Raw genomic sequence first — 10,047 nt, 5'->3', positions numbered from 1 at the left:
AGGGACACCGGACTGCTGGAAGGGAGAAAGCCTGTGCAGGCAGCCTGCTAGTATTTTAATTTATTAGTAGTATTCAGTTTTATTTTACCTGTTTTTTTCGGTTGGTTGGTTGCTTCTTCCCCTCCCCGGGGCTCACAAGGGGAGGGGGCGGGCGGGAGAGAGGGGCCCCACCTCGCCCCGCGGATGCAAGGATGACTGTGCTGGCCAGGTTTTTGGGGTATCCGGCAGCTCTCTCCGCAGGTGGTGTTGCTCCTGCTCTTCGCCTTCTGCCTGCTCAGTGTTTTTGTCTCTGCATATTATTTATATGGGTGGAAAAGGGGCTTGGAGCCCTCTGGGGACGTGGCAGGGCCGGACTGTGTCGAGCCCAAGGTCGCCCCTTCCCGCTTGCTGCCGCTGAAGACCCTCAAGGTCGTTGACTCCTCCCGCACGGACCCCTTGGTGCTGGTCTTTGTTGAGAGCCTCTACTCCCAGCTGGGCCAGGAGATCGTAGCCATTTTGGAGTCGAGCCGCTTCAAATACAGGACAGAGATCGCCCCGGGGAAGGGGGACATGCCCACGCTGACTGACAAGGACCGGGGACGCTTTGCGCTCATCATCTATGAGAACGTCCTCAAGTACGTCAACCTGGATGCCTGGAACCGGGAGCTGCTGGACAAGTACTGCGTGGAGTACGGTGTGGGCATCATCGGCTTCTTCAAGGTACGGGGGTGCACAGGGCGAGCTGAGGCCCCATGGCCAGGGTAGGCACGAGCAGGGGGGTCTGGAGTCTCTCTCCTTGCTTTCTGCAAGCAGCCCGAGGTCCTGCAGCCTGGCATGGGGCACAGGCGTCTGGCAGAGGGCACCGTCTTAGCCCACTCCCCGTGGAAGGGCCGTGTGGGTGTTTTGAGGGTAAAAAAAGGATCAGTCCAGTTGTTTTTAGCATCTCATTTCCCAGCAGTGACCCTTGCTGGTGTTCTCCAAAAGCACAAGGAGGTATTTTGCTGTGCAGCCCCCTGCCTTTCTCCTGCCCAGGGCTCACAGCCCCAGGGGCTTCACATGTTGGACGTGAGCAGGATTAGGATACAAGGGGGATGAGGGCGTCCCATGCTTGGGAGAGGAAGGGAAGGACCTGTCACCCAGATCTCCAGGGGTGGTGAGCCCCGTCTCCTCGTGCCATGGCTGTCTGGGCGCTCATCCCATGTCCCATCTCCTCTGACCGCTGTCTCTCCCTGCGCAGGCCAATGAGAACAGCCTGCTGAGCGCCCAGCTGAAGGGCTTCCCCCTCTTCCTCCACTCCAACCTGGCACTGAAGGACTGCAGCATCAACCCTAAGTCACCCCTGCTCTACATCACGCGTCCCAGCGAGGTGGAGAAGGGCGTGCTCCCGGGGGAGGACTGGACTGTCTTCCAGTCCAACCACTCCACCTATGAGCCCGTCCTCCTGGCCAAGACCAAGTCGGCTGAGTCCATCCCACACATGAGCGTGGATGCGGCCCTGCACACCACCGTGATGCAGGACCTGGGCCTCCACGATGGCATCCAGAGGGTGCTTTTTGGCAACAACCTCAACTTCTGGCTGCACAAACTGGTCTTTGTGGACTCTGTCTCCTTCCTGACGGGCAAGAGGCTCTCCCTGCCCCTCGACCGCTACATCCTGGTGGACATTGACGACATCTTTGTGGGCAAGGAGGGCACGCGCATGAAGGTGGAAGATGTCAAGGTGCGGCTGTGATAGCCCGGCTCGGTGGGCAGGGGGTGCGTGGGGCTGGGTGCCTGTGCCTGTTCTGGGATGCTCCAGGGATGAGCTTTCCTACCCCCAGAGCATCTCCTGCCCCTTTGGGAGCCCCATGGCAAAGCTCTTGGGGATACGAATCCTCACCTAATGTGGCAGCCATCCCAGTGGCAGCGTGCTGAGGACATCTTGCTTTTTCTCCTTTCCCCAGGCGCTGTTCAACACGCAGAACGAGCTGCGCACCCACATCCCAAACTTCACCTTCAACCTGGGATACTCAGGGAAATTCTTCCACACGGGTGAGGAGGGCAAGGGCATCGCTTTGCGTGTTGGTACCGTAGGGCTGGTGTTGGGGAGTGAACCGGTGCTCGAAGAGGCTGACGTCAAGGCTGCAGGAGGGTTCTTGGACATCCCACCCTCCTGCCCCCCATCACCGAGAGGGGCTCCCCCTCCCTCTGCCCCAGCTCTGCGTGCCCGGTGGTGATGGCGAGTGTTGCTCCCGCAGGTACCGATGCGGAGGACGAGGGTGACGACCTGCTGCTGTCCTATGTGAGGGAGTTCTGGTGGTTCCCCCACATGTGGAGCCACATGCAGCCTCACCTCTTCCACAACCAGTCGGTTCTCGCCGAGCAGATGACCTTAAACAAGAAATTCGCTGTCGTGAGTAAGATGCCGCCGGCAGGGATGCTCTTGGTGAGGGGAGGATGGGAGAAGGGGGGCAAAAAGACTTCCCAAGGGACCTGGGTGATGGTCTCTGCTTGCCGGAGCAAAGGGACCTGGTAACGTTGTCACATCCCCCACGTTGCAGCTGGGTGGGTAAATCCATTTATATGCTGGTACTTGGATTTGTCTGCACCAGCCAGCGTGCTGCTGTGGCAGTGACCTGCCCTGGTACCTGGTCAAGGGGAGGCATCGTCTGTGCATTGCCTGGCCAGGGGGATGCAGAGGTCGGATCCCCAGGGCAATTTGGGGTTCTGATCCATGGCTCTGCAGGAGGAAGCGGTCTCTTGGGTTGCTGTGTGCTGGGTTTTAACTGAGCCTGGGGTTGGTGCTCAGCCCAGCACGGGTTGGTGCTGCGCTGGGCAATGATGTGGGATCCTGGAGCGGTGCTGGGAGGCTCCAGCTGATGGGAACTCCCTCTGCAGGCCGAGCTGTCAGGGACATGTTCAGTTTATAAAGGAGGCTCTGACCTTCAGCTTGGTAAGGAGCTGTCCGTCCTCTTGGACTGTCCTTTGTCTGCCCTGGATAAAGCCAGCATTGAGACCAGGACATGCTGTGACCAACTGGTTTGATCCCAGCCGTCTTGAATCCAAACGAGTAAAGCCAGACCCAGTAATAATATTTGGGTCCTATGGTCTAAGAGAGGGATCTTCGGGCTAACTTGAATTCATTGTATGATAATTAGAGGTGCTTAATTAGAGAGAGACCAGACCACCTCTACTTGGGATGGGCAGTTGTGCAGCTCAGAATTTCCAGATTGTATCTACTGATATAAACCATTTTACAGCCCTGTGTAGCTGTGTCTCCTCGTTCTCCACAGAAAAGCTTTGCTGCTTTCTGTGACAGCAGAAATGGCAGGGGTGAGGATTGTCCATGTGAAGCAGAGGAGCGAGTGTCCACCCAGCACATCTGCTCCTGGGTTCCCTTTCCTGGAGACAGCCACAGTCAGGAGAGGATGCATGGGCACAGCCCTGCCCTGGCTGCTCTCCAGAGTCACGAACTGACAATTTGTAGTTGGGAATGGGCAGTCCCTTGGGAAGAGATTGGTCTGGGATGTTGTAGTTTTGGGTTCTCCGCGTCACCCACTCTCCACTCTCTTCTCTGCAGGAGCATGGCATCCCCACTGACATGGGGTACGCCGTGGCCCCCCACCACTCGGGTGTGTACCCCGTCCACGTGCAGTTGTACGAAGCCTGGAAGCAGGTTTGGTCCATCAAAGTGACGAGCACAGAGGAGTATCCCCACCTGAAACCTGCTCGCTATCGCCGTGGCTTCATCCACAATGGCATCATGGTAGGCAGCCAGGCTGTATCTCTGGTGCTTTGCTTCTCTGCCTCCTCCGCCAAACCCCAGAACCCCCGTGGGTGCTTTCTTGGCAGCTCAGCTGCTTTTGTTTGAGGGGGCTGTGCCCTCTGCTCATCTTGCACAGAGGAAGCTTGTGTGAGGACACTTTCTGGCTTCTCCATCTGTCCACCTCCATCCCTTGCGGGTAGCAGGATTCAAGTTGAGGGTGATGAGGGGCAGGGGAGCCGATCCTGACCCCTGAGGTGTTGAGGACCCCCTTTTTGTTTCGGAGGAGGAAGGAGACCCAGCCCTGGATGCTCCATCCATGTCTTTGTCCTGCCACAGGTACTCCCCCGGCAAACCTGCGGCCTCTTCACGCACACCATTTTCTACAACGAGTACCCTGGTGGCTCCAGCGAGCTGGACAAAATCATCAACGGGGGTGAACTGTTCCTGACCGTGCTCCTCAACCCTGTGAGTACCGACTGCTGTCTGGCTGCCCAGGGACAGGCGTCTCTGGCAGAGCTGTCCCCAGTGCCACTGAGGGCCATGTCCCCGACATCCTCAGCTGAGGTGGGAGCCATTTGCTTGGGACGGCTGCTGGGTGAAGTTCTGCTAACCCCTGCTTTGTCCTCTACACTTCAGATCAGCATCTTCATGACACATCTGTCCAATTATGGCAACGACCGCCTGGGCTTGTACACCTTCAAGCACCTGGTCCGCTTCCTCAACTCGTGGACCAACTTGAAGCTCCAGACATTGCCACCCGTGCAGTTGGCACAGAAATACTTCCAGATCTTCTCTGAGGAGAAGGATCCGCTGTGGCAGGTACCGCCCGTGCCTGGAATGGAGGGAAGAAGGAGTGTTTCACCTCTTAGTGGTTCTGTGGGCAGTGCCAGGAAGCAGTTTGCCCCATAGAGCTGGAAATAACCTCAGTCTTTGCCCTGCTCACTGAGCAGCGTGGCCTCCCTACGCATCTCCCTGTCATCAGTGGTGTGCTGTCCCATCCAGGCTGCCCTGTCTCTAATCCTCCCTGCTGTGTTTCAGGATCCCTGTGAAGACAAGCGGCACAAAGACATTTGGTCCAAAGAAAAGACTTGTGACCGATTCCCAAAGCTTCTCATCATTGGGCCTCAAAAAACAGGTGCTTCCCTCCACCCTCAGTGCTGTGAGCATGCCGAGAGGCTTGCTGGGTCCCTTGCACACCCCAGGGAGCCTCTCTTAGACCTCCTGCCCTGAAGAAGAGCTCGGAGGGAGGTTTGGCCCTAGTCAGCTCTCACTTTCTGTCTGTCCACAGGAACGACTGCCCTTTATCTCTTCTTGGGGATGCACCCGGACCTGAGCAGCAACTACCCCAGCTCAGAGACCTTCGAGGAGATCCAGTTCTTCAATGGACACAACTACCACAAGGGTATTGACTGGTAGGTCTCCCTGCTGCAGGGGCTGAGCCAGGAATGCGGGTTCCTTCAGGAACCAGAGCAGCGGTGCTGTGGGGTTTCCCATTGGCCTCGCAGCCATAGGGCTCTTGGCAGAGGGCACCTGGGTGCTGCAAGGTGGGACAAATCCTGCACAGGCTCTGCCCTGTGCCTTCAGGCCATCACACCACCGTGGTTTATCCCTGAGATGTTGACCCTAAGGTAAAGGCCACTTGCCAGGACTCAGAACTGCCCTCGGCAGAAGCTGAGTTTGTGTGCATCTGCTTCCCTCTGGTTTTGGAGTGTGCCTGAGGATTCTGGTGAGGTTTGACCCTTCAAAATTGCTGGAGGAGATTGTGGAGCCCCAGGCAGCATGTCAGACCTGGGGGGACCCTGCAGGGTTAGTGTGTGATACAGAGTTCCTGAGATGTCACCTGTCAGGGGGGCTGCTGGGGGCACCTCATGGTGCCCGGCCGCCTGCCTCATGCTGAGCCTCCCCAGGTACATGGAGTTCTTCCCCATCCCCTCCAACACCACCTCTGACTTCTACTTTGAGAAAAGTGCCAACTACTTTGACTCAGAAGTGGCTCCCCGGCGAGCGGCAGCCCTGCTCTCCAAGGCCAAAGTCATCACTATCCTCATCAACCCTGCGGACCGAGCCTACTCCTGGTATCAGGTGAGCTGCCTGCCTCAGCCTCTCCCCTGGTTTGGGAAGCCCCGCAGGGTGGTGTGAGCTTCCCACCTCCCCTTCAGCCAGGGACTTCCCTCCATCAGTGTGGTTTGGGAGGTGGGGTGGCTGCGAGAGCTGCGCTTTTTTGGCTGAACAAGATGTGCGAGGACACAGCGTGGTGGCCTGGAAGCCATGGCACCTCTTGGGCAGCCCAGGATTTGGGTTGCCCCAGGAACAAACCTTCCTTGCCCATGCCTGACAGCACCAGCGAGCGCACGATGACCCCATTGCCCTGAAATACACCTTCCACGAGGTGATCACGGCTGGACCTGAGGCTGCTCCGAAGCTGCGGACCCTGCAGAACCGCTGCCTGGTGCCGGGCTGGTACGCCACCCACATCGAGCGCTGGCTCAACAGCTACCATGCCAACCAGGTAGGGATGGGAGCACCCCGCTCCTGCAGTGCAGGGCCCTGTGGAGCCCCCCTCTCCCAGACAAGAATGTATGAGGAAGAGACCTTGGGCCCTAAGTCAGCTGCAGGGGTGCTCCCAGGGAGCAGGGGAAGATGCTTCGCTTATACCTTTAAAACCATGGGAGAAAGAGTAAAAGTACTTGAGGAAGGGGCAGAGGGGAGATTGTGCAAAAAGGAAACCCCCGTATTGTGAGGTTGATGGATGATGCGCAAAGATGTCCTTGTGCCGGTCCTGGTCTGGCAGATCCTTGTGCTGGTCCTCTGGCAAAGCAGGGTTGAGAGGAGGCCATGGGGTTGAGGGCTGTGGGTGGCTCTGCAGGGGCACCCACTGCTCGTCTGCCACTCTCGCCCGCAGACCCCTGCGGGGCTGCCCTGTCTGGTGTCACCGCGCCATTGGAGCGGGATAAAAATAGAAGGCAAATCTGCCCGGGGTTTGAGCTGCCTGCAGGGGAAACGGGGGCTGGATGCCAGCCCTGCTGTGACCCGCACAGTGGAGTGCTGCTGGCAGTGTACAGGCTCAGTCGCTGAATGATTTTTCCACCATCATTTAACCTTATAAAGTCTATTACTTGTCTGCTTCTGGCATAATTGCTGTAATGCAATCCTGGCTGGCTGTGGGTTGGGTGGCCCTGAGCCGAAGCTCTGATGTTGTCCTGGATGGATCCTGGCCCTCGATTTTATTTGCATTTTGTTTTCTGACACCCAGTGTAAGTCAACACCGGGGCACGTCAGCATTTGAAAGGGGACCCTGTGCGGGCTGGTGGCAGATTTGGCTCCAAGATGGCAAAAGGTGAAGGTGTCATTACGGCCTGGCAGAGCAGGGCTGGGAGCCAGTGGGACCTCACCGCACTGCTTTGCTCCTTGCAGATCCTGGTCCTTGATGGCAAACTGCTCCGAACAGAACCCGCCAAAGTGATGGAGACGGTCCAGAAATTCCTCGGTGTGACCAACTTCATCGATTACCACAAGACCCTGGCGTGAGTCCTTCCCCGAGCTTCTCCTTCCCCCAACCTGCCCTTGCTCCCGGTGCAGCCAGTCGGCCCTGGGGACACCCAGCGCTGTCCTGTGGCAGCCCCCAGACCTGGGGCTCAGTGCAGAGCTGCTGCTGGTTTTGGTGATATCAGGGTTTCACCTGAGGCTGGAGCAGCAGCTCCTCCTTGCTGTGACCTACACTGTGACAGCTGCAATCAGAAGTTACATTCGACAAGCGCCCTGCTTTGCCGTGCTTATCCAGGCACCGTGACAGGGATGGTTGTGTCACCCCGGGCAGCCCAGGAGCAGCTCTGGGCTCCTGGAGTGGACTTCAAGGGTGCATCCATGACACTTGTGATAATGTTGAGCTCCTCGTGCATGCGCTGCAGAGAGTGGCTCTTGCTGCTGGCCATGTGGCACCTCTGTGGATGCCACCCCCCTCTCAGCCTTCCAGACATTAAAGCCCACTGTGGGAAGCGGGAGCATCCAGAGCTCCTAGAAAACAATAATTTTGTTATTGTTGCTGCGCTGGGCTTGCCTGTGTAATTGGCTGCTCTGAGTCTGTGCCCAGGTGCTGTGGGCCTCCTGAGAACATCCAGGGCCAAAGGTACTGCAGAAAATAATAATTAAACCCATGCAGACCCCCATGCTCCCTCACAGCGGAGCGATGTGGTGATGGATGAACCTTGTCAGGCCGCTTACTGTGTGGCTGTGCGGGGAGTCTGTTGTACAAGGGGTTCGATAACGAGACGTTAACTGGGCTGTGAATTAAAGAGAGGTGAAGTGCCCCCATGCAGGGCTGGGCAGCAGCAGGGCTTGTCGGGCAGCATGCTTGCCTGCAGGAGGCATAGGGGGGCGAGAGGGGTGAGGCAGAGGTCTCTCTTCACAGATTTGATCCAAAGAAAGGATTCTGGTGTCAGCTTCTGGATGGAGGGAAAACAAAATGCTTGGGAAAAAGCAAAGGGAGGAAGTACCCCGAGATGGATTCAGATGTGAGTAGGCAAAAAGCCTCCTGGGACGGTCCTAAGCGGGACTGGGGGGTGGGCTCAGGGATGGTCCCACTGACCCTCTTCTCTGTTCTTCTCCCGCTGCAGTCACGCACCTTCCTGCGGGACTATTACAGGGACCATAACATAGAGCTCTCCAAGCTCCTGTACAAGATGGGGCAGACGCTGCCCACCTGGCTGCGGGAGGAGCTGCAGAGCACCAGGTAGCTGCCGCCCACCCAGCAATACCTGAGCAGGACCTTCCTCAGCAATACCCAGCACCGCCTTGGAGGGGACCCCCAGGAGCTGCTCCGGCGGCTGCCCAAGCGGTGGCCTGACTCTGCGGTCCCCCTGCTGCCACCTCTCTACCTACCCTGCACCCGTTTCTCTTTCATTTTATTTCTTTCTTTTTTAATCCCTGGGCCTGTCAGTGAGGTCCCTTCCCTCCCTGCTCTAATGTGGGGAAGTGGCACAAATTCCCACTTTTGCTGCCCAAAATGGGCCATGACTCCCCTGGGTCTGAGGGCAGCGTCAGAGCCACCCCTCACCTCCTGCTCCGCGGGTGGAGGAGCTGCTCTGGGCGTGCTGGAGGTGACTTTGCTGAGCTGGAGCAGAGGAATGGAGCTGGTGAAGACCCAAAGCACAGAGGGACCCAGACCCACTGCTGCCATTGGTCCCATGGCAGGAAGCAGGAAAGTTTGTTGGATTCCCCCAACATCTTGGAAAAGCTGTGAACAAGGTGCATTTTTCTTTCAAAGACTTAAGCACGAAATTTTTGTCATCTCCTTGGTTTTCAAACTCCTCAACCTCTTCCTCCACCTCCACGGGCAGCGTGGTGGGACCATGGCCAAGCAGAAGGGGCCGATGTGCTCTCCTCGGCGTGCTCCTGTCCCCCCCAAGCCCACCCTGTGATCTTGTACACACGTGGTGTTTCCTGTGGTAAAGCTGAACAGTGCCTGGCATCCCCTGGCACGGAGCAGAGCCGGCCCTCATGGACAGGGCAGACGCTGGGATAGCGGCAATCGGAAGGCTGCTGAGAACTTCAAACCTCTTGAATATTAAAAGCAAAAGTATTTTAATAATGTTGGGGTGCGGGGGGGGGAGGGTTTCATTTGGTTCTCGTTTTGCAGGGGGTTGTTTTTCTTCGGTGCCAGAATTTGTATCTAAACCCCGAGGGTTTTACGTGGTCTCTTTGGTTGTTACATGTGACATGGATGAAGGTCGGTGGGGAAATGGGACGGTTTTCCAGCCAGGACACGTCTGCGTGCTGGTTGGTGCTGTACCGAGCTGCAGCCCTGGCTCTGCCCCTCCCGTGCCCTGCCACGTCCCCTGGGTTTTGCTGCTGGGGCTGGCAAATGAGACTTGAGCCATCATGGGTTTACTGTGATCAAGGCCCAAATTTCCCCTGGAGCTGCTCTGCAGGACGTGGGATGGCAGTGGTTGCCACTGGAGATGGAGATCATACCCAGGGTGCTGCCTTCCCCTCCAGCGTAGGGCCAGGGCAGTGGGGAGAGTGTGGTGTTTCACGCTGGGTGATGGGGGTTCCCACTGGCAGTGGGGGTTCCCACACGGTTAATTTTGCAGGAGCCCCTGTAGCTGTGCGTGGAGCCAGGGGCGATGCTGCTTCTCTCTGCCCCTTCATGGGGTTGTGCTGGGAGACGCTCCCGAGCACTGGTGTAAGGTCCTGTTGAACCAACTGCTAATAAATCGGGAGGCTCTGGTTTTACTCGGTCGTTGCCTGTTTCTCTCCTTGCTTGCAGGATCCAGCCCTCCCCCAGGGTTGTCCCATCTGCCTTTGGGGGCTTTGGGGCCCATCTT

General features: G+C 57.5%; 1 protein-coding gene across 1 annotated transcript; it reads left to right on the top strand.

Annotated features, from left to right (window-relative positions):
• The first annotated feature begins 191 nt into the window (after nucleotides 1-191).
• Nucleotides 192-8,457, top strand: LOC104542103 (bifunctional heparan sulfate N-deacetylase/N-sulfotransferase 1-like). The gene is given in 15 exon segments (XM_010186315.1): nucleotides 192-214; nucleotides 216-699; nucleotides 1,217-1,699; nucleotides 1,923-2,010; nucleotides 2,217-2,371; nucleotides 3,539-3,724; nucleotides 4,061-4,189; nucleotides 4,361-4,543; nucleotides 4,763-4,859; nucleotides 5,013-5,136; nucleotides 5,632-5,806; nucleotides 6,063-6,233; nucleotides 7,139-7,248; nucleotides 8,133-8,235; nucleotides 8,338-8,457. Coding segments are annotated over 15 exon segments (2,631 nt in total).
• Nucleotides 8,458-10,047: the final 1,590 nt, after the last annotated feature.

Source organism: Mesitornis unicolor, unplaced genomic scaffold, assembly GCF_000695765.1.
Source record: "Mesitornis unicolor isolate BGI_N332 unplaced genomic scaffold, ASM69576v1 scaffold7256, whole genome shotgun sequence".
NCBI classification, from domain to species: domain Eukaryota; kingdom Metazoa; phylum Chordata; class Aves; order Mesitornithiformes; family Mesitornithidae; genus Mesitornis; species Mesitornis unicolor.
This window is presented reverse-complemented; position numbering and strand designations above follow the sequence as displayed.